Source organism: Corapipo altera, unplaced genomic scaffold (assembly GCF_003945725.1).
Source record: "Corapipo altera isolate COAL_440 unplaced genomic scaffold, ASM394572v1 56, whole genome shotgun sequence".
NCBI lineage: Eukaryota > Metazoa > Chordata > Aves > Passeriformes > Pipridae > Corapipo > Corapipo altera.
Window position 1 is genome coordinate 9661102 of NW_020884896.1, and position 24600 is coordinate 9685701.

The following is a 24600-nucleotide window of genomic DNA, read 5'->3' on the forward strand; positions in this document are numbered from 1 at the left end:
CAACTCCTCATGTCTAGGCTCAGTACACCTGCGCAATGGGGTTCTGGCTGGTTGGACTTGGCTAAGTTGCACCTTTTAGCAAAAACTCTTTTTTTTAGGCATCAGTGGTCGTGTTAGGACTCTATTGGTCTCTCTAGCTTGATTCAGTCTGAACTTAACTGTTGTGGCATGCAATGAGGGTTGGTTAGCATTTACCTGAAAAGAATTTCTTGAGCTTTCTTTCGCAGCGACTCAGATGCTCACCTGCAGATACTCATATTTTATGAGCTGGGCATGGGAAGTTGAAGTCGCTCTCCAGTAACTATTCCCCTGGGTGAGAAGTGATTTTGAAAGGAAACTCTCATAGAAGAAACCAAGGTCCTTTGTAGTCACTGTCTTTGCATGGTAATACAACCAACAAGTGGTGTTAAAACAACTTTACACCAAGCTTAATGACTTTGCCTTGTTCATCTCTTTAGTGGCTAATGAAACATTATGAATGTAAAGCAAATACTGTGTTCAGGCTAGTTCAGGATCCACATGACATCTGAATGTGCTGCATGAATTATTCACACTGTTTTTTCTTCACTAGTGTCATCCTTCCCCCATCACAGACTAAGGCTCCTTTTCTGGCCGCTAGCAGACTCCTCTAAAGCTGTTCCTGTTCCAGTGAGGAAAGTTTCATTTCTAGTGTGTCAAAAACATATGAACCAGGTCACCCAGTAAATGAGAAGTGATAAAATATTAATATGCTCAAGGAAGAAGGGAGAGAGGGGAGGAGTTGGCAAGCTTCCTCCCCATGTGAGTGAACTTTTTCAACAAAGTATCCCAAGAGTATTGTGTTTTTGTGTACCACTGCTCCTTCTTCTGCTTCAGCTTATAAATGAGCTAGCTGGATAGACAGTGTTGAGCTGCTCTTGAGGCAGAAAAAACCTGTTTGGTACAACCCAAATTTCCTCAAAATTAAGGTGTGCTTAGTTATAGTGTTAGCATTCAGAACCAACCCTACTTTGAATCACTATGGACTATCTCCCCCACCCCTTTCTCCAATCTCAGTTGCTGAAAGCAGTGTGATAATTGCTGTTTGACCTCTGTGACCTTTTTGCAGCCAGAAAAATAAGGATGTTCAATTTTGACCTCAAAACCAATATAATCTCTTTTTCAGCATTGACCCACTGTTTGTCTGTTAGCAGGAGGCCAATATTTACACTGATTTGGTAGGCACATAGAAAGCAGATTGATAGAGAGTCAATCAGCATGCCAAATACTTTGTTCTTTGCCCTCATGAAAGGCTGGTGAATCTGCTTATTTGTTTGTTTTTTGGTTTTTGGTTTTTTTTCAGTTTGCTCCTGTATGATTGTCTCACCTACAGGAGAGCTGATGAATTTGTCAGCACCTCATTTTAATCTCTATTACTCCAATGAAGACAGTGTTTTAACTTCTTATTTTTAAGATTTCCAGGGCTTTCAGAGTCACACAAATCAGTCTGACAGACCAAGGTATACAATACATCACAGCATTGATGCCCGCCAGAGAAAATCTAGAGATAGAAAGCAAGCTAACACATTGATTGAAAAGTCCTTGGGCCTTTTAATACGGGAAGAAATAAGAAGTGTGAGTGTAATTGGGATGTGGAATATTTGGGGTCCTACCCCCTCACTAGCAATAACCCAGAAGGGTTACAATTGGCTCTGCATTGAGAGAGCCTGGAAAATTACTATGCCCCTCTCTGGACTCCTGGAACAAAAAGATGCATGACAGTTGTCTATAGGAACGGGAGGTAAAGCTTAAGTGATGGGAAGTCGTCAGAGTTTATTGTTTTTGCCTGTGTGTGGAAGTATTAGAGCATATACCACCCCAAAGTGAGCTTTTCTGCAAAATTCAACAGTTGTGCTCCCTTAGTTCTTCATACTTTGCCATCTTAACTTATTGCTAGCTGTGTGCTAAGTCCCTATGCTGACCATGTGTTGGGGTCAGTCATTGCAGGTGAGCCATGGTAACTCATCCTTGTACTATCCTTCCTACTCTTAAGGTCCCTCCCAAGGCATTGCAACAGGCTGCACAGGAAAGTCGTGGAATCACCATTCCTGCCTTCTCAGCTATTATTGTTAATCCATGCAGGCAGCATAAAGAAAGTGACATGTTTATTAGCTCACATTCAACTGTGCTTGATTGATAGCTATACAATAGTGAAACATTTGCAACCATTTTCAATGAAGGATGCTGTTTTGTCATAGTCAGTTGAACGTTTCCACGTGGCTGAAGAACTCAGGGTTACACACCAGCTGTTACTGCAGGATTAATGAATGGCATGTTCTGTTCACACAAACTGATATTAAGCTAAGTGACCACATAGAAAAAGGATCTTAATTAATAATTGGCTAAGGACTGAAGGCAAGGAAGTCAAAACTACAAGCATCCGGGGTCTTTCTTAGAAGGCATTTTATTTTAGACAGGAAAACTTCTACTCATTTGAGAATTATGACCGTAATATTTGCTCTTCTCAACCATTGTAATGAAGACATATAATAGTGGTAGTGCTTTAATTATTTTATGAGTGTTTAAGAAATTGAGCAGGGTTTCATGTGGAAGTAGGTTAATTTCCCAGGTCCATCACAGACGTTTTATATAATAGAGCCCAGTATAATAATCTTTGAAGTCAAGAAACATTTTCCATCAAATTCAGTGTTATTTAGACTAGACCTAACATCATAAAATTTGACCCCTAATTCTCATTCTTCACTTACCCTGGTGGTGAGGGAGGCAGAAATAGAAAAACAGAGCTAACAAAACTTGTTTGAGTGTGTGTGATCAACATAAATGAACAAAAGCTGTGTAGCCTTCCAATACTCAGTAAGTATTTGGACAGACAGCAGATAAAATCTTTTTAAAATTAGTGAGAATAAACTTTCTCTTTGCTTTTTGGCCAGTATAGTACATACTATTCATATGTGACACTGCTCTGTATTATGGAAAATGATCCGTGGTAGAACTTATACTAAATTGGATAAAGCTCTTAGTTTTAAAACATCATTTTAAAAAAAATATCACTAACTAGAAGGATACATGAAGCAGCACTGGGAAAAGGTTAATTTTTAATGCAGTTGGCATATTTGCTTTTATATACTAATTTACTGTATAGAATATTTATAAAGGATGGAACTTAGCATAAACTCTCTTTTGTGATAAATCTTTTAAGAGAATGACAGTGAGGTTCATATGCAGAAATTCAGAAAGAATAGGGAATATGATTTCCTGAGATGATTTTTCACTGAACTGTTAAATTTGAAATCAAGCAATCTTATGAGAAATGCTACAGAGTAGAGCAAGGCCAGATTCTCAGACACTGCCCAGAAATGACAATTAAAGTCAGTGGAAGTCAATTAATAAAATCCCCATTGGAACCTGATGCAAAAATGCCTCACCTCTGAAAAGTCAGTGCTATCAACCCCTTTTGCATCCTGCATTGCTGTTTTCTCCTAGTATCTCTTTGCATATATCCCTATAGGTAATACGAAACAGAGAGTCTGTGCCCAAAATTAGTAATAGTGGACCTCTGTGATGTCTAGACTAAATTCGTGGCTAAAAATTTGGAGTAAATACAAGTGGCTGGTGCCAGAACAGATCTCTGATAGCACCAATGGTTTGCCATCCCTGGGACAAGGGGGTAGTTTCTTTGTAGCTGGGAGCACATTGGGTATTGTTGGAGGCTTTGAGACATGAACAGGGGTGGCTTGAAGGGGGTGGTCTTGCAGCCTGTTAAAGCCAGTGCTCAAGGGGACAACTAAATCTGGGCTTTTTGATCTCCTGAGAATAGAACCCAGATTTTCAGGAATGAATTAAAAAAAGATAAACTGAAAGAATTTAGGGGAACTTTCCAACTTGTAGAGGCTGAAAAGACATCGGTGCCACAAACCCAGCTGTCATTATTTCCCAAATGTGGGATTAGTTTTTATTAGATTCTCTATTTCACATACTGCATCCATCTGTCTCCCATTCACTTCTTCTAATCCTTGAGAGCGAAATGAAATTGGAATATCCCTGAACTTTTTTAACTTTGAAATTGGAAGCTGAAGGTTCACTAGGTTGATTCCATGTTATAGGAGAAAGGACTTGCATAAACATGTTGTGATGATCCACAAACATTAAGGTCATTTGTTTCAAAGACAGACTTCTAGTTTGCATTTTTGCTGTCCACTTGTATATTCATGATCCAGATACTAGTTTAGAAGCTTGTCAAAGGTAACTTAAATAATTTCATTATTCATAAACAAAAGAAAAATAATTTAGGGACATTTTGGTAAGTTTATCCCATTCAGTCACCTTTAAATATATATTAATAGATTTTTACCATCGCTGCAATTGATTAAAGTTTAGTTATTTGACACACATTTAAAATATGAGAAAAATAATTATGAATGGTAAAGTATCTTATCCAGAAAGCAATTGTTCCATTAAGTCTTTCTCTTCAGTGAAGTATTAGGGTCCTAAAGCATCAAACCTGTGAAATTCTAACCACTGGTTCTCATCTGAGAAAAACACTCGGGCATGTGCTTACAGATGTCCTAAAATGTGACTGAGCTGAAAGCAGAATATTCAGCAACTAAAAGATACCGTCCTATTTAATGGTTGTTACTGATGCAAGAAAGAGACATCAAATTCATTCTAAAGTGTTACCTAAAAAAGAGTAGAAATAATTAATTCCTTTAATGCAATCGATAATAGGATTAATCCCAGAGAGGAAACATTTGCTGGAGTAAAGATGCATTACGTAATTCCACTGTAGTTTATGAATAAATGTTCACTTTGTTCTTATATAATTATCTATCAGGTTAGTCCTCAGAGCAAGCTTGAGGGATTTCAGAGACTTGAGAAAACCTGGGAGAAGCCGCCAGGGTTTTGGTGGAGGTCAGGTGTGGAAGAGGAAGTGAGGCCAGGAGGGTGTCTATTTGTCCTGGGAGAGATCATGCCTCTTTCTCTCTCCCTCTTTCTTTGGCTGAAGCAGCTGGATCTGCCAGCACAGGTGACACTGTTGCCTGATTTACCTTCTGGCTTGAGTTAGTTTTGGTAGCTCACCATTTTTGCAACGTGATCTACAAAATGCTTTTCTTACACGTGATTTGCACAAATCATGACTAAGGCAATACATTGCACTGAACTGACAAGAGATAACAAATGACACAAAGACAGGTAATCAGCCTGATTTTGTACTTGGCTGCACCAACAGGGTGATAAATTTGCTATGAGACATGCTTCTGCTGATAGTGAATTTCAGTTACAGAACTCATGCACTGGGATGAGAGAATTAGTAGCTTTATGGTGAGGACAAAGGCGGTAGCTAAAATCAGAGATTTCTTTTCACTAGCCCTATCCTGCAGAAATTTATTGCTTGATTTTTGATGTTACAGTTATTGTCTCTAAATCAAAAGAGAGATAAACACTGCTTTTGTTAATCTGAAAACCTAGAAATCTGCATTTGCTGGCATAGACCAATAAATATATACCTGACAAAAACTGGCTGAGCTCTTTAAATTGAGCTTGTTAAAATGAGATTTTTCAAGTCACCTGTCTGGGTTTTGTTGACATTTGGCAAACTCAGGGTTCAAAACTAGTTGTTTTACTCGGAGAATTATTTGTTAGATAATGGTATGATTTCTTTTCCTAACCTTACATGTCTCTGCTGCAGTGGTAGAGACGATTAGCTTTAATCTTGGAAGTAAAAGAACATTCCTATTATGCTTATTTCTCCCTACATCCAAACAAACAAAAGTGTCTCCATAAAGGATAAAAAAAATCTATTCATTTCATTTACAGGAATCTCAATTTCCTCTTTTTTACCAGCTCAAATATTAGTGAGGGTTAATGAAAACAAAACAGATGAAGCTCAGTATATTTTCATAAACTCTTCTCATGTTGCTCAGTCTCAATCTTTCTGTGGAAGTCAGCAATCAATTTACAAGCCTCCACCTAGAAGGTTCATAAGAAAAAGATTTTTAAAAATGGATAATTTTGTTTATTTATATATCCAATATTTCATAAATGGGAAGTGAAAGGAGGAGAGACAACATCATTCTCTTACTCAACTTGTTAGTCATTCACCATGAGCAAGAGCACGTTGGTTCAGCATTTCACGGGGAGAGGATAGTCTCACTAGTGAGAGAAGTGGATCAAAACCTACATGCTGCCAACACTTTTTCAGCTGTTCTGAGTCAAGCAAACTCCTGGAGATACAGAGGATTTCTCAAAAATAACTGCAGCTACTGTGAAAAATGTCTTAAACACATATTCAAAAATAATCCGCCCTTTGATGTGAGGGAAAATTTGTGTCTCTTCCCCTTCCCCCAGTTTTTACTCCTGTTCCTGTCATACGCTTTACCATGGGAGGAAAAAATCATCTCCTCACATGCTGAAATTAATGCAAGATTGGGTCTTGATTCTGAATATCTTAGATTGCACACAGTGCAAATTATCCAAAATGAGAGGCATGTAAGACTTGCACAGCTTCCCTCACCCATCAGTAGCTGACATCAGATATCACTTCTACAGGTAATTAGCACTCATCAGGGATAGATCAAAGTAGGAAGGCAGACTGGGATTATGCAAACTGCCTAGATGTGGAGAATAGTAAGAAGTCCTATTAGTTGGAGAGAAAACTATGATGGGAAGCTGGCAGGCTGGTGAGCAGGGATGCAGCTAAGGGAACACCCAGCCTTCCTCCATCAAGTCTCTGCTGGAGGATGAAACCAGATCAGCAATGCCATGGGATCACATGTGTCTGACAGCTGTAATTCACATCAATCAATGGGTCAAAGGCCCCAGCTCTCAAAGGACAGTTGGCAAACCCTACATAAAGTGTTGTTTCCACAACTGTTTTCCTGTATGTCCAAGTCATATGGATTAAGGTGTGGAAGTCTTAATGAGTATGGGAATGTAACACCACCTCCTAAAGGTACAGGCAGCAGGATTGAGAGAGATGCGTTCTATGTGCAGGTATGATGAAATTTCACACTACTAATGGGAAAGCTGTGGCTTTCTGCAAGTTCTGTCTTCTTAAAATCTTACATGTAACAAACATGTATTTATCTGTGTGAAAAATGAAAATGAAAAGATAGATTTAGACACCTGCTATTGCACTAATGGGTTTTGACATGAATTTAAAACATTCAATGTATTCATAATTACCCAAGGTAGAGTTAGTTAGCAGATTCTTACATTAAGAAGCCAGAAGGTAGGGGGTGATCATCCAGTCTATCTGCAATACAGGACAATGTAAAAAGTCTGAATTAATTTCTGTTTGAACTAGAACACCTTCATCAGTACATTTCAAGCTTATTTGTATTTAGCTTACAACACACATCTCCCTATTTTTCATCCATGGCAGTGTTCTACTATCATAGCAATTACTAAACTGATGTCAGATGAATAAACCTATAAAGAGACTTGATATCACTCTTACTCATTTAAATAAACTGAATAAAAAATATATTACAGGATCTTCACTTTCTCGTCAAGCTCCTATTGCATGATTTGGGGAGTAAATTGGAAAGCTAATCCAGAATTTACTCAATCACAGAATAGTTGGGGTTGGAAGGGACCTCTGAAGATCACCTGGTTCAATTCCACTGCTAAAGCAGGTTCCCCCAGAGCAGATTGCACAGGATCACATCCAGGAGGGTTTTTGGATATCTTCAGAGGATGAGACTTTCTGGGCAGCCTGTTCCAGTAAAGAAGTTCTTCTTCATATCCATTTACTCATTTACCCCTGAAATTATTATTTTACATTTACCACAGAAAACCTGATCAGCCCAGCGGATTTGATGATAAAGAATTTGTTCATGAGAACCAGACAGTGTAGGACTTTTATCCAAAATGAAAGGTATAGTTAAATAACCTTTCTTTGACTTTTTTTTTCTTTCTCTTTCCAAAGAGTACAACTTTGCATTTGTAATAGAGAATACATGCTTATCTATTTCTGGAACAGCTTGACTGTCCTGACAAAGTACCATTTGACCTCTTTTCTGGCTTTCTTTCCAAAAGTAAATATCCCATAATATTTGACACTGTTTACAAAAACATTACTGCAGTGCATTAGATTACATTATTCCTAGATGCAAGCTTTTAGATTTCCTTTTATAGGAACCCTAATTTTACCTCATGTAAGTAGGTATGCACCAAAGTCTTAGAGTAATTAGAGAGGAAAAGAAAAAAATTAGTTTTATAAAGTTAAGTCCTGAAAATAAGCTGAAGAACTACTGCCTTTTAGCTATCAATTGAATTCTCAGTGATGGTTGAAGCAGAGACAGGAATTAATTAAAACACCCAATTGATAGATACCTACAATAGCATGAAGGTCCAGCTGTGTCTGAGGGACCTTCCTGGTTCTATGGAAAGAGTGAGCTATTTCTTTTCCTAAAATGACTGCAATGATTTACAAAGACATATTTACCACAAAGCTCTTCATAAATTATCCTTATAATGACAAGTCAAGTGACTCTATGGTTTCACTATTTGAAAGGAGGTTTAAACAGATTTGGTTTGTAAAGCAAATCTGTTCCTTAGTGAACAGGAAAGAGAATTTTCCCTGTCCTTCCAGTTCTTCACCTTCATTTCCCTGTATGATCTCATATTTGCCTGAAACAAGTCCTTTGATATATTTAGGGAATTCAGGATGGTTTGATTTTCAGTTATTGCTTGAATCTTAAATTATTCTTAGAACAGCACTGTATCAAACAATCCCAATAGGGTTTGCACTGTGCAAATGAAGGGTGCTGTCAGAATACACTCCCCTGTATTAGGTATCCTCATGGCACTCTGTTGTCTTGCATGTCTGACTCTTATGAGGCAAGAAATGTGTTAGGCTGTTAACTTAAAGGAGAAATTATTTGGACAGAGGTAGGCAGAAAAAGACAAAAAAAAACCCCAAAAAAACAAACAGAAAAAGTGGGGGGGAAAAAGAGAACAGGGAAGTTTTTGTAACTGACTGATACAAAGAGAGGAATAAGTATAGGTTTTTTTGTTTAAAAGCAAGCCCAGGTGTTGAAGCTTACAAGTGCGATGATGAATGAATACAGCAGATGCTGTCTATGTGAACATAGTCTATATGTTCACTTTTTCTTTTCCTATCTTTTCAGCACAGGCACAGCACATCTATGTGTTTTAAATGGGTCAGAGCTCCATTGCACCTTATATATATTAAAAAAATATCTCCCAGGACACAGGTAGCCGACTTCTGGTAACAACTTTCTCCCAAAGATGACTTGATTGAAAGTGATAAAAAATATCCTTTGAAACTGCCCTTTTACTGAAATTTGACTTTAAATACCATAGAAATTTTCCTAATAAATAAATAAAACCTCTGCTTGATGGAAGTTTTTTGTTTTGTTCTTTTTAATTTCAAATGTTACCTGGTTTGCTTTTGTTTTTTAAAAAGTTAGGGGGAGAAATACAAAGAAATATGTAAAAACACCACAGAAACCATGATTTTAGAATATTTTCAAGGAGAAAAAAATATTGTTCTATCAGTTTCACAAATCACCAGATGGTTTAAAATCAAAACACCCCTGACTACAACCAAACTTTCCATGACATCTAGGAGTCTAGACGAAAAGCTGCAGATAACGCTGCTTTCCTTCATATTTGTCTAATACAAACACAGTATCTTCGCAACAAACAGACGTGTCTATACCCAAGTGTATAATCAAATGGTTCTGTTTCTTAAGAACACTAACTTGTTATATGCCACTGTCAACAAGGTAAATTGAAATTTGAAGGACAAAGAGTTTTAGGTGAATGCCTGATGTGCACTGGCTTTCATGGGGTGCCCTACCTGCTTCATTGAAAACCAATGACACAATCACAACGAGCAAAAAAAATTCACTGACCTAACTGCACTTAAAATGTGGTTATTTCATTTAACCTACTTCAAAGGCTGGTACTGAGCCTGAGTATTGTAGCAGGCTAAATACCAATCATTCACAACTGTATTGTTCTGTATCTCTGGGGATGGATGAGAAGATTTTTATTGAAGTTCTAGGCAGTCATGAAGAATTGTAAGCTGACATCTAGTGCAGGTATTTACCCGATTTCTCATCTATCAGGAAAACCAAAACTGCTCTCTGCTGTCCACTGGTACGTATAAGCAAGGCATGGGCTGGTGAGGAACATAACAGTGGTGGGCAGTGCTGACACAACTCTCAATCTTGTGAAACTCCATTTTTTACTCTCTTTCCTTAAAAAAAGAAACTGCCTAAGGCTAACCATGGTGAAGACAAGCCTCTCAGTGTGAGCTGGAGATAAAAGGTGTAATGTTTTTTGTGTATCTGCGGAGAGCTGGACAATAACTCTTGAGTGAACTGCACCATTTGTTTCAATGAGGAGTTAATTCAGACACCCAGGGATAACAATTTATTGTGACAACCTCATTTTTCTCTCAGATCGTAGTCTCTCTCATGCAGAGTCTCTCATCCTACCCTTCAGCTCTCTGCTATCTGAGTGCCTTCCTACCCAGTAAGTAATTCCTGATGGCACAGTCCAGTCACTCTCTGTTCCACTCTTCCAGGGTGAGAAGCATTTCCACACTGCCATGCCAGCTGCTAAAGTGCTATGGTTTGAATATGTTCATACATCACCCCAGCCATCACATCAAATTTACAGTACCATTTAAGAAATCAGTGTGTGCTAAGCCTGTGCATCCTTTTGAACCAGACACAACGTCACAGCAGGGAAGCAATGGCTGTTGAACCCACCTCACACCTGTAAAGAACTGTGTGAAGGCTCCTGACCCCTCCACAATAAAGACAAATGACTGAGTTAAAATCCTTTTCAACAAAGCCTTGTTGAACTCTGAGTACTGTGATGGATGCACAGACATTCTTCGGGACTCAGAAGCCTGTCCTGAACTCTTGCAGTCACTATGAGACAACTTCCTCACCAGTTTCTAAGCTGTGGGTGACTGCAAAAATGCTTTCACTGTAAAGTCAAACAGCATAATTTAGCTTAATGTTAAGGATGCTTTAAGATGGGTTGAGCAACCTAGCACAAGGCAGAAAATATCTGAGACTGAACTAAAACATCTTTGGTCTGGAACACCAACTAGAAGATGAGTGGATTGTTTTGCCTTGTTGGTTTTGGGGGTTTTTTTGTGTTTGCTTTTGTTTGTGTTTTTTTCCCCCCCCCCAGGCACCTGCAGGTCTTACTAACTAGCCAAACACTTCTATTGTGTCTTGGAGAACAGTAAAACAAGTTAAAATAAACTGATTTCACTAGGGTTTAAACCAACTGTATTTTGTCCTGGAAGGTGCACACGCTCTTCTCTCTCCAGACATGCAAATGGCTATTTGCTGAGCACTACACATTATGGAAAGACGGTATGGAGCTCTACCTGTGCTATATCTAGACATTTGTAACAGGTGTGAAAACAGTTCAGACATGACCACAAGTCAGGTGATTACACTTGCATGGGCTCGGGATGGTACCAACATAAATTGGTAGATGTATTTTGTTTTCTTTATAGACAGGCTGCATCCATGCACTGTACTTTGGGAAGGAGATAACCCTCACTAGGGAAATAGAAGAGGTTGTTTAAAGAAACCTCACCATGGAATACCTTTAAGCTACAGACAAAGTCCTAGAAATGACAACCAAGCCTGGAGAGATCAGTATGAACATTGTGCTTCTCACTGGTGGGGAACCAAGGAGACATCAAGAAGCCAGGACAGCTCTCCTTTATAACTCTGCATGATATGCCCTGAAGAGTCCGGGGAAGTAATGGCTGGAAGCAGGTGAAGTATCCCTAATGTCTCTTCCACAGATTGTTCCCTTGTAGCCTGTGCAGAGCTCTACCTTTTTCTTGTCCTTATGACAACAGTGTATTTCTTTTCAGTGGTAAAAATGGGAATATGTATTTTTAATATACTTTTTTTTTCCTCCTTGGCAACTACAGATTGAGAAATGCAGAAAAGAGAATAAGGTCTTACCCCTCTAAGGCCTTTGAAGAAAATGGCTTTTAGAAAGACCACACTCCACTCACTAATTGTCTAGTATTTTCTCAAGGTCTAGCAAAGGGCTTGAATCAATAATAAGTTGCACACAACAATCTAGACAGGTTAACTAGACTTAGAATTCCTGTCAAAGTACATGACATTAATTAACATTATGAAAGCAAAATAATAGAACTACCCCATAAAAACTGCATTAGAAAGGAGATAGAATGACACAGGTCATGTTAACTTAGTGCAAAAGGGAAAGGAGGGGGTAGCATTTTTTTCTGGTGAGAATTAGGAAACTATATAGTTCAGAGGCTATAAAGAGACCTGAAATTACTCAGATCAGAGGCCTCAGGTGGTCCCACATAGGCAAACTTGTGGACTCAGGTGAAATTCCACTGAGAAATGGTGGAATGTTAATTAATGTTAGATTCAGATGGGCTAAATCCAGTTGCAAGAGTTGGGTTTTGATGTTTACTTTGCTTTTAAAAAGAAAGAAGAGAGGAAAAGAAAGACAGAAAGGACAATACATAACATAAGGAAGAAATAACTAAAAGAAACAAGCAAGGTGGAAGAGACGTTCATCCTAGCAGGGCCTACGCCTGCCTTCCTGTTTTCCTGTGTCACTAGTGGATGATCATGAACCAGCTGGAAGAAAGGAAACAGGAAGGGGAAAGAGGGAGAAACTGTACCTTGAAGGTGTATAGGATTGCTGTTGTTGTGTGTGCTACTGTCAATGCCACTGATAGAGTGAAGTACTCACGTTAAGGAAAAGCAGCAGTATCAAAGCATGTCCTTGGCCACACCAGGACTCAATCCTGCCTTATGTTGGAGTGACCTGTTTCCTGATCTACTGCTATGACCTTGCTGCTGATTTATGTCTTCTTGCCTGAGACAGTACAAGGAGTCATAAAATTTTTTTTCAATTCTATATTGCTACCATCAATAGCTCCTCTTTGAATGTGCTCTGCAAGCCTGTGAAATAGAAGAACCCCCAGGCCTCTTGACCCCTTATATTATTTTCTCTTCTATCTTTTTGTGCCACATAGGAACTATAAAAGAATAAAAACTCAGCAAACTCTCCTACCGATTCATGATGCACTTTAAGTACACTTTTACAGCAAGTTTAATGTTAATGAGCACCAATTACACTTGGAAATCATCATAAAAGGCATAAAAAGGCTGATATTGTGTATTTGATATCCTCTGGAGGCTATCTCCAAGATGGAAGTGTAGTTTTGAGAAGCATAAACAAATTCCCTCTGTGAGAGGATAATTTCTGAGTACATGCTGATTTTATAGTTTTGGGTATGCATCACATTTACGGGCCAGACTACTACTCATCTTTGAGAGATGGAATTTGCACCCTTCTGTAACAACAAAACAAACAAACAAAAAATCACTTTATTGGGAAGGTGTCCTCAAAATTGTTACTGTAAAGTCATCTTTGAGTGCAGAATATTGTTATTAAACAAATAGGAGTTAATCAGCCCTTTTTCTTTACTGATTGGTTGTGCAGACTAAGATTTCTTTCAGAAAACAATTAGATTGGCATGAAGTGAATCAGCAAGGCTCAGAAACGGTTGATAGTTCTGTGAAATCATATTAATAACAAAAATAATAGCAACAATAATATCTCAGCAACCATGACTTCTAGGTGGTAATTTATATCCCAGTGGATTTGATAGGACTTTCTAGAGTTGTAGGAATCTGCTGATATGCCAATGTTTATGGGACAATCCCATAAACATGTAGTAAGTTCCACAAACATGGTATCTCCTGTCCAAGCCTTTACAGATATTTTAAAGGAATATTTTATTATTTAAGTATGAGTCACAGCTATCATCAGAGGCAAAAAAAGTATTTAAACAGATAACACTTTTATTTCTACCTCTGTGTTCTTTGGTCTCCATGATAGATAGATATAGACTTCCATGTGACTGCTGACAACTTAATGCCCATGGGTTCCCTTCAGGAAAAAGTCAACATTTGTTATTCACCCATGCGCTCTTACAGCAGATGAGTACATTATATGTGTTTAATATTAATTTATCATTACAATTCTCTCTCAAGCAAGAATTTTATCTTACGAATGGCAGGGGAAGACCAAAAGCAACTGAGCATTAACAACTAGGCAGATGTCGTGCAATGTAGTACATGTACTGAGAAACTATTTTACTTCCCCTTGGTGTTCAAGTGTTTGAGGGATCATGATTTGTTCTCCTTCAATCTATCAGATGTTATATCTATTGACTTATATATCACCAGTGCTTACAAACTTTAAATTGGTTTCCTGGGAATCAGCAGAGAAACCAGCTTTCCATCAGTCAGACTCATCTCCTTTTTTTTGTATGTTTCCCCAGATAAGCTCAGTTCTCAGGTAAAGCACACAAGTCCAACTTTTTTATTCCAAAATAACAAGTTGCAAACAGTGGATTGGAGGGGAACTGGACAAGTTCACAGAAAAAGAAACCCATTGAGGATTACTGAAAACATCACATCTGACTCAGGAAGGCTTGGAGTTGAAAATATAGAATTTCTCTCAAATATTCTTCCTGTTTCTAGCATATCTTTTGTAATCTTTATACCTCCCCTAGCCTTACTATTCCCTTGACAGCTGGGTTTGGGCACTGCTGAAGATGATTTACATGGCTATTTGTTCTCACAACTGCACAGTTCTCACTACTCACAGCTGTGTAGCCTAATATATTTATGGGTTCTTGAGAAACAACTTGAGGTTCACCAGGCTTCTCAGCCAGCTTTGCATCTCAAGGTAAAAAAAGTAGGTAAGGGAATTTCTTGTTTATACCTATAAAAAAAGCTTCTGTAATCAGAAGAGAATACAACCATGGTTAAGCAACTGATAAATCCTGCTGAATTGTGGATGTCCTGTAATGTGGACCATTAGATGATGTTGTATGAGGGGCCTGAAGAAGTGGTCTTTCTGAGAGACTTTGCTTATGTCATGGAGCCCTTTAGGTTACCTGATGTCAGAAGGGATTTCAGAAGGAATAATTCTTTTAAAACAAGGATCACTTACCGAAATCTTGTTCAATTCTGTCTTAGAAAGACAAAAAAGGAGGAAATTAAAATGATGGGCCCTTGTTAAGATTTTAAATTATCATCTCTTGCAGATATGTCCGGCCTAGGGTGTGAAAAATAGCAGCATCTTTTCTGATGTCAGCAAGTGGAGTGTGGGATACTGAAAGACAGCTGCCCATTTATCTCCCCCCTCTCTATTAATTAGCAGTGGATAACCCTGTCCTAGCCTACCCTCACACACTGCACTGCTCTTAACACAGAGCGCAGCTGCCATTTCACACAATGTGCTAGTATCTGTCAAGTTTTTCTCTAGTTCACTGTCTTTGAACCTTTTATTTATACAAGTGAGATTTTTTCAGAGGAGCTGATGAACTGCTTTGAGAAGTAATATTTACAGTGAGTTCTACTGGGATTTTCTCTCATACTAGTTTCTCTTTTCCTCACAAATAATTTTATTTGCTAATTAATTATCAAAACTTGGACTTGCAAAGAGGATGCATGCTGCAGTTAGAAAACACTCAAAACTTTATAAGTTTTCCCATCTTTCCCCCCTCCTGTAGTACTGGAGGTATTCCTTTGTGGCTTTTCTGAACAAATGCAATATGAAAATGCTGAAAAACCTAGCCCAAGTCCTTTCCAAAACATCTGTCACTGTGGTTGAGCTTTATTTTCATGTCTGAAATTTCAGGTCAACCTGAACTCTGGCTTGAATCATTCCTTTACCAGCACTCTTAGAAGAACTTAGAAGAACTAATTTGTGTTCACAAGTTTTCTCCTCATAGTTGTAATTCCATGAGACTCTTTGAACAAGTTTCCTCAGCAACAGAGAGAATTAAATTTTTAGGCTGTGTTTGTTACCATGTGTTGTTTCAAAGGAAGACCTCATTCAGGGTGAGAGGAATTATGAGCTGGGTTTCCACGCAAATTTTTACGGGGTCCTTGTATCACTCTGAACCTCAGAAATAAAGTTAAAAAGACAAAGAAAATCTACACTGGCACATCTGCAGCTCAGGAAGCCACAGCTGACCTATTTCTGAACTGCTAAAACCACTAAAGCCACAGCAACAAGATTTAGTACCAGCCACAACACTCAGCAGGGAATGGATACTGCAACCATCAGATTTGGCTTAACTTTAAAATACCAAAATTCCCTTTCCTTGGTATATCCGGGAATTATCTGTATAACACTCCTGTGAGGTTGGCAGGTGTTATTCATTTTGACAAGAAACTGTCTGCTGGGACAGCCTTTCTGTGGAAAAACTGTGCTTAATTCTGAGTGCCGGAAGACTGGGGAGACAGTTTAACGTGGATCGTAAAGATGAACCAGCTGGAGAGACTGCAGGAGGAATGGCTTTCCTTGCCTCCAACACCTTGTAATATCTTGTGAGTCATTTGGAAGATATTAACCATCACATAAGCCACCCCAAAAATAACATCTGTTTCTCCTGTTTGAACTAGCGACATTTAATTACAGAGGAGAAATGTAAGTATCTTTGAAACATCTCCAGCTCTGGAAAGCTCCTTTAATATTCAGAATTAGTTGCCATATTTGTCAAATAGTATATCAAATAGTCCATTCTCTCCTAATAGGAAAGTAGTAACCAATCAATCTGTGAACTAACCGTTACCAGGCACAGGTACATTGCATCTGGAAACGGTGCCCTTAAACAGAACACCCAACTGCAGGGCAGGTAAAATCCAGCTCTACGCTCTGCAAGAGGCTGGCTTTCTGCACATTTCTGTTCCTGTGACTTTCCTACCCTTATGCCACAGAAGATTTCTGCCAGGACAATACAGTTCTCCCCACTGCCCTCAGGAACTCTCTCATGTTATGTACTGTTGGGTGTCTCTGACAGACAGAGATAAATTTTCATTGGCTGGCAATGCTAAGGCCAAAAAGCATCCTAAAACTGTGTGGTTTCAAAAACCTGCAGCCCTCTAAGAATCTAGCCTAAGAAATTTTATATTTATTGTTAGTTGTGGTACTCTCTGGAAATATTTCAATTATATGATTACTTTTATATATAGTCTATGACAGCCCAAACTTTTCAAATTATACAATTAACTGCCTTTTTTTAAAGGAAAAACTTATAGTGCACAAGCTCAGTGACTTATATTTTAGTTTCTTAATTTTTACTTCCACGAGATCCTATTCTGCAAAATGGATTAGATTGTAATCTATCTGGATATGTGTCAAATCTAACCCTTCTTCATATATTTTACATCCACTACTTGTTGTAATGCCACAACCATGGCAGTGATTGTATTATCAAGATGACAAAGTTCTGTCTGTCCCATAGCAAATGTAGACTAGGAAGGTAGCATAACAACTAAGAATTAATCTTCTAAATCTAAATACATTGCTGATAGCAGGGCTTTTCAGAAACACTGAGATAAGCTGGATTCCTCATGTTTAACATTAGCCCTCTTAAAGTCTGTTCTGCGTAGCTTTAGGAATATGTCATTCTTCAGGATCAGGCTCATACTTTTATTTTAACAATTCAAAAACTATCAATATTTTCTTAGGATGCAGAGTTTTTAGTCTGTGATTAGGATTGGTAGAAAACTGATCTCATGAAAGAAGTTTCCCTGACTTCAGAGAATTAATCTGCATTGAGGCAATAAGCTTTGCTTTTCACACTCACTAAGGGGAAAACCATCAGATTTCAAGCCTCTTCATAGTTCTGTAAAAAAATCTTAAAAGTTTTCTCTTATCTAAAACCGTTATGGATATTTTACCAGTTACTGACACAAACTACAAGAAGCAAGTATTCCAGAAATGTTTTCCACTATGTGGCTGGTTTTTTACCAGTTTAGTCCTTTTCTACTAAGAGCATATGAAAATATAGCAAAGAAATCATTTGGGGGTAAGGGAAGTTCTATATGGTAACTGATTCAGTGCACAGTATTTATGAAACAGCAGCAGCTTTGTTCCCTGCAGTTGAAACTGGACAGTGAAAAGGAAACTAAAATTGATATAGTTCTGACAAGCTGTTGTGGTCCAGCTTTCAGTCACCTCTACCTCAACACAGCTACACTCAGAAGGCTACTTTGGCTGGACCGTAGCTTTAATTAAACTCATCTGCTCCTTTCAGTTTTGCTTTTTGCAACCAAGTGTTCACATCAGTCAAATCACCACCAACAGTGGCAAAAACTGTCCATGTCAATAACGTATCCAACAGCAGGACTCATGGATCTCATAGGCAGAGTTCATTTTGGTAAAGTCAGAAGCTGGTTTCTCTGAAGCTTTTGGCACATCAGACACAAAGCTACTGAGTGCCTGAAAGGGAGTGAGGGGCCTGTGAAAGTCTGACTCTAGTTGGGCAGAAAGACTGAGCTGGACAATAGCCCTTTCAGGCACACTGAAACCTGTCCTGTAGTTGTCAGGTCTGGGCATGTTCAGCAGGTACTCAGTGTGTTCTGGTATTGCAGCTGTCAAATCAGCACCTCTAGTGACCTCTGCAGTGACACACGCATAGGTAAAGCAACATGGGTAGAGATACACTCACAGAAACTTTTCTTGCCCCTGACATGCTTTATCAACACATTTTCAAGCTTAAGAAAAACTGCCATTCACTTCTTGCAATCCAAACTATGACACCTCACAGCTCCCTGCTGAGCTATGCAGCTCACAGCACTAAGTAGTGTTTTTATCATAATTTGAAAGTTTTAAGCTCATGGAGCTAAACACTCCTAAATTGGCTCTCAACTCCAGCTGCCCTCTGCACTTTGAGAAGGCTCTTATAAGTATGCCAACACAATCAGCTTCTGCTGTGGACAGAAAAGAACTGCTCTGCCTTTCTAGGAAGAACCTCTTTAATTGTAGGGAAAGACAGATTTTTGCCCTATATAAAGATATACATACATATATTTATGCACATACTAAAAGGAAATTATACCTGGTTTGAGAACAACTGCTAGTTCTTGCATTTCCTGACTTCTATCATAGCTCCTTACATTACCTTTTTGGTAATTTACATTTGTATTTAGCGTAGTCTAGGTCAAGATTGCCCAAATGACAGATAAAAAACCCCTGTCTGCTTAAAGCACTGATTTAGGTTTGGCACTATGTAATCATTGCTTTACAATGTTCACAACAGTTTGCTTTTTCAGAAGCCTATTAAGAATAACTGTTAGATTGGAGGAACATGGAGTAAGTGTACATGGCCTATGGGACAGACAGAAGTCCTTTTTTGAGAAAATAGAATAAAATATGGTAACATGGAAGAAAGTGCTATGGATTAGTTATGCTGAACAGTCAGAAAACTAATGGCTGACAGAGCCCACTAATTCTTGGCAGGCTGATCATTCAGAGGCAGAGATTGAGACTCAGCCCAGGACACAGAGGACAGAGGTACCTGTCTCCTATTTCCTTTAATGAAAGAACAATCAATAGAAATTATCAAATTTCAATCACAATCCTGGAAATAGAGGATTGATAAAGAAAAATGATTGATTGTCTGATCTAAAGGTAGTATCCGTTGCAACAAGAGTAGTCAAAACTCATCAGCTTCAGCAGATCAGGCCTTCAAGGTTGTTTCTACTGATTGATATTTTTTCACTGTTCTTTCAGATATTTCTAAATAGCATAAGTACTGATAAATTCCCAGGAAAAAAAAAAAGCAGATTGAATGGACAGTGTACCAGACCCTTGGGCATCCTGACCAGCCTCCCCTTGAAACACATAATTGACTAAACATATCTTTGACTTCTCCTTGAGGTTGCACAAGTATTTTTCATTTCACAGGTCATAACTGAGGTGGCCTCTTGAGGACATGTGATATTAGCTTTATAGACTTTTCAGAAAAGATTTGTTTCAAATAGAACAAATATATCCAGGACAGCAGCAACAACACTCTCTATATTGTCCAATGAATATTAGCTTCATAATCTGATATGCGTCAGTTAGGGGTGATCTGGGTTGTAGACCAATATACACCATAACAAACACTGGAATGAGACTAGTGCCATATTTTAAAACATAAATGTCCAAACAGCTGTCATGCAGCAAAACCTTATAGTATTGCTGAACTGAAATTAATATAAAACCATGATTAAGAGATATTAGAGTCTATGGTTAGATGGTTGTCTGGGCACTTGCAACCAAGATCATTTACATCTGCCTTGTTTTGGTTTTCTGTTTGTTTTTTCTATTCCTGAAGTACTGAGCAAACATCCAGTCTCCTGGGAGTCAAAGGCAAAACCTGGTGATTTTTTTTTTTTTGCTGATAATAAACATTCAGTAAAATAATACATTTAGATAAGTACATATTCAAAATTCATCTTTCACTATAGTCTTTGTGGAACTTTTGAGAAAAATAATTTTTGTACAGAGATTGACAGAAAGATAAGCAAGTAATTTAGTGTTAATTGTATCATAAAATTGTTTTGTTTTGGTTTTGTTTTTTTTTTTTAATACAGGACATAAACAGACATAAAAGCCACATCTAGAAGAGAAAAATCTCAGCATCTCTTCCAGCAAGATTAAATGGAAGACAATTGCAACACTGTGTGCCAAAAAAAATAAGTTCAGATGCCTTTAGACATATATAGATGAAACATGAAAAGTTACATTGGCTCAACAGCTGAAATAGTATTGTTTTGAATGTGGAAGTTCAAACACAGAAGAAGTCATCAGAAATACTTGAATTTGAAATAGAAATTTTAATCTGAATTTTGAAGCATACATTCTTAAAATCAGATTAATATGCTGATAAAGAAAAAACTGCTATGTCTGGATTGTTTGTCTCTGAAATCCTCCTCAGAGAACCACATATCTTTAAAGATGACAAGCTTTTGCCATATTAAATCTGTTTATCTCAATAAAAGAGAAACAGGACAAAAATTGATGGCTCTTATTTTTTAGACTTCAGAACTCTATGTTCTGCAGGTTCTTTATGACCTATGATTTATGTCATTACCTGTGGTTCAGGTGAAGGACTGAATAAGAGGATATGGGTTCTTTTTCCCCTTTATAGAAGAAAGGGATTACAAACTGCAGGGATACTATTAAGGATTTCACTAGAGTCCATAAACAGGTACTTGATTTCTGAGTAATATGCAGATTCTTTACAGGTAGAGCTGCTTAAAAGCAACGTTTTCACTCAGTTACTTTGTTTCTTTTGTTACTTGTCTAAATCTGTCCTTCTGTAGCAGACATCTGCCACTGCCTTTATTGAAAGCTAAGCAAAAAAGGTGGTACAAGTTTCAATATCGCTGACAATTCCTGGGTAACGCAGAACTGTGAAGCAAGAAGAGCATCATTTATTTTAGCTGCTCAGGCCCGCAGTCCACTGGACTCCACTTCTATGCCTTAGCATTCTTTATTGCACTTTTTTTGGACAAATCATTACCATCTGGTTTCAGCTTCAGTTGTCCACTTTACAATAAAAAAATATGTTGTGTACTTTTGACAGGTACTTTAAGTTCTATTGAGTAAAAACCACCAAAACAAGCTATCAAACAAAACAAACCCAAACACCCAAAGCAACAGAAAATTCTCCTCAGGAGAGTTTGCTATGATTCATTATCTGACTTCCAAGATGTGAATTATCAGGCACAGGAAATAAATGTTATGTAGTACATTCAGTGATCATGGAGAGAATTTCAGAAAACTTGATTTTCTGACTGAAAACAAAAAGGAAATATTTTAATCCCTTATCATATGAAATGCATAGATTTTAAGGGAAAACGTCTGCATCTATTAAGAATCCCTGCTAGTATCCATCATTAAGAGGAAGTATTTAATTTTGCCTTGCTTTTCTGCTGTTTTTCTTCTATCTGTAAATGATGTAACTAGGGTAGAAGTTATTCCACAAAGTCAATTCCAGCCAATAAACTGACAGAGAAGCAAATGAGAGTCTCTACATGACACTCTCTTCTCCCTGTGTAATCGCTAGAGAAGTCTATTCATAAATGACCCTTGGTTTCCACTTAAAAGCCTATCAGCTCAGTAGGAAAGGTCTTCTAAAGCCTTCTGACTGAGAGGAAAAGCTCTGCTAGCTGCCTAAGGGCAATTTCTTCCCTCTGTTTACCTCTCCTTGAGAGGCAGCAGCCCAAATACATTACCGTCTAGAAAGCCCTGCTCATAAAACGAGGCGGGGGAGGATGGGGAGGGTGTGGAAAGGAAGAAAATAAAGAGTTTCAAAGCTGAGGCAGAGAGACGATCAGAGTATTGCATACTTTGGTGCAAGCAGCACATATGTTAAGGAGCTCATGATTAGGGCTTAATCCAAGATAAGGGCAGACCCATGCAACTTTCCCTGACAGTACTGTATAGTTTATGAAAGCCCCTTGTCACAGGAGGCATTGCAGAACTACATGGAAAGTTGGTGATGGGCTCAGAAAGCCAGAATACCAGCTTTGCTGATGAGTTTTACTAATTCTTTCAACCTAACATAACCCATTATTATGAAACTCAGCACCTGCCTGGATCACACTCACGGTATGGACTAGACCAGTATGCACACTTGATTGCAAAGCATTCTGCTTCCTGCACAAAAAAACCCCAAAAACAAACAAACAAAAAACCTCCACAAAACAAAAAGAAACAAACAAAAAAACAACAACAAAAAAACCCCAACCCAAAAAGGACTGATGTTTTCCTCTTCTCTGGAGAATGATCCTCCAGGACAGCTGCAGCCAGCACCTGCAACACCTATACAGAGAGTAGTGATCATTTACAGTTCTTACTGATGCAAGTGGCATGATAATTGATACATGTGGCATAGATCCCACCATGAGGTATCAAAAGGTCTCAATGAACAAGTCTCCCTTTTCGTTGACAACAAAAGATGTCAAAATGTTTTTCAGGACAGGTTAAGCCCCTGGACAGCTTCCTTCCCTGGGCAACTCAGCAGAAATAAAGAAAGTTCTGTTTTGTTCTCCTTTTGAGCTCCTAGCACTTATAAACCTTCAGCACAGGACTTCCTGCAGCTTGGAAACCTTGCAGTAGCCCTTATCATGGTGGTTGTCTAAATTAGCAACCTCCCATGGCAGCACAGGATGTTACCATCAGGCAGGCTTACATTGCTGCTATCATTTGACATTACCATTGAGCCGCTTATGGAGTTTTTCACTTCGGAAGAGCCTTCACCCATAGGATGTGGACACAGCAATGCTGAGACAACAGGCTCCACACTTCCCTCAAGCTCTCATCCTGATGATACAGGACAAAAGCATCCCTTTCATGCCTTGAGGTAACTGCCTGTGCCCTTCTCCTCACACTGCATCCCTTCACAAGCCCATACAAAGCCTCTCATTCCCCACCACTGCATCCTTTCCTTCTGGCCTCTATATGAGGAGGACCGCAGCTAAGAGTCTTTCTTCTCCCTCCCAAGCATCAGGCCTTCCTCCAGGAGCTTTTTACGCATCTACTAGCATCCCATCTATCCACAGAAACAACCAGCCTCAAACCATAATGAGGCTCCTTCCTCCTTAAGTACCGGACTCAATGGCAGGGCTGCATTTGCATTTCTAGGAAGCTGCAGATTTTCTTAGGCATACCCATAGCCTAGTTTCTACCTTCTTTCTTCCTTTTGTCACTCCTTGAAATGGCTTACCTGAAGATAAATGACTTCACAGAACTACACCCTGATTGATCAGTGATAAAAAAACTGAAGCAATGGGATGCTCTCTGGGCTGTCCCAGTTGTGCTGAAAAATGCACTGATTTAGATTTCTGGGGTTTTCTAGAAAAACAGGCTGGAGCTCAACATCACTCACAATTAGACAAAGCTCAGTGTGGAAACTGAGGCTTGAAAGATAAAGTGTCTCAGCAAAGATTCACAGCTTGGAACAAATCAGATAACTTGTAGTAATTGCAAGTGGCTCATGCAGAGCCACGCGAAGAGGCCTCCCTTGAATCAACTTGCACTTAAGTTGGACTTCCTCCAAGAACATATTTGACTCAGGAATTTTTTTTTTTGTAAGAGTCAAAAAAGGAATTAAAAAAGCTTTTAATCACTGTAAGAATCCCATTTAATCACACTACTGTCTGGCTTTGTTTCTTTAGCACTGGTGAAATAACCTAATCACAGCTTGATTTAACTAAGAGTTTTGATACAGTTATATTAAAATTTTTCAGTAGTTACCTGCATCTCTTGCTTGAGGAAAAGGATTGATAAGAGAGATCTTAAATGTAACTCCCATAACCAAATTCATATGCATTTCCATGTTCAGACTCTGCTATTATTATTTTCTAAATGTGCATATTCCAATAATTACTATGAACGGGCCTATGATGCATGTAACGGCATTCTGTTCTGCAAACTTAAACTAAGTAAATAAATGTAGTGTTTCCTAACTGGAGCAGATATCTAAAGAGGAAAGGAAGATAAGAATCCAAAATAGCTTCAGCCTTTTTCTAGCATTACATGACTTATGTCATCATCATATTCCCCACTTTTTTCCTCCCTCAGGGTATTAATTCAGACATTGGATTCATAACTTTTTGGCTAGCTATTTTGAAATGCACAAGCTAATTAAAACCAACCCACTGCTGAATTTGTAAAGAAAAATAAAATCACAGGTAAGACATGAAGCAGTTAATGTGAAATCAGACATAACAACAATATTAGAGCAATTTTAAACTCATA

The 24600-nt window shown here is 38.4% G+C and overlaps 1 protein-coding gene across 1 annotated transcript in view; it reads right to left on the bottom strand.

The window, feature by feature from the left end:
- LOC113949401 overlaps positions 1-24600 on the bottom strand; it is a 133847-nt gene that overhangs the window by 27049 nt on the left and 82198 nt on the right. The window contains exons 6-7 of the mRNA XM_027647930.1: positions 8318-8360; positions 7192-7231 (exon numbers count right to left, since the gene is read on the bottom strand). Coding sequence (XP_027503731.1) covers positions 7192-7231; positions 8318-8360 — 83 coding nt within the window. The remainder of the gene's footprint in view (positions 1-7191; positions 7232-8317; positions 8361-24600) is intronic.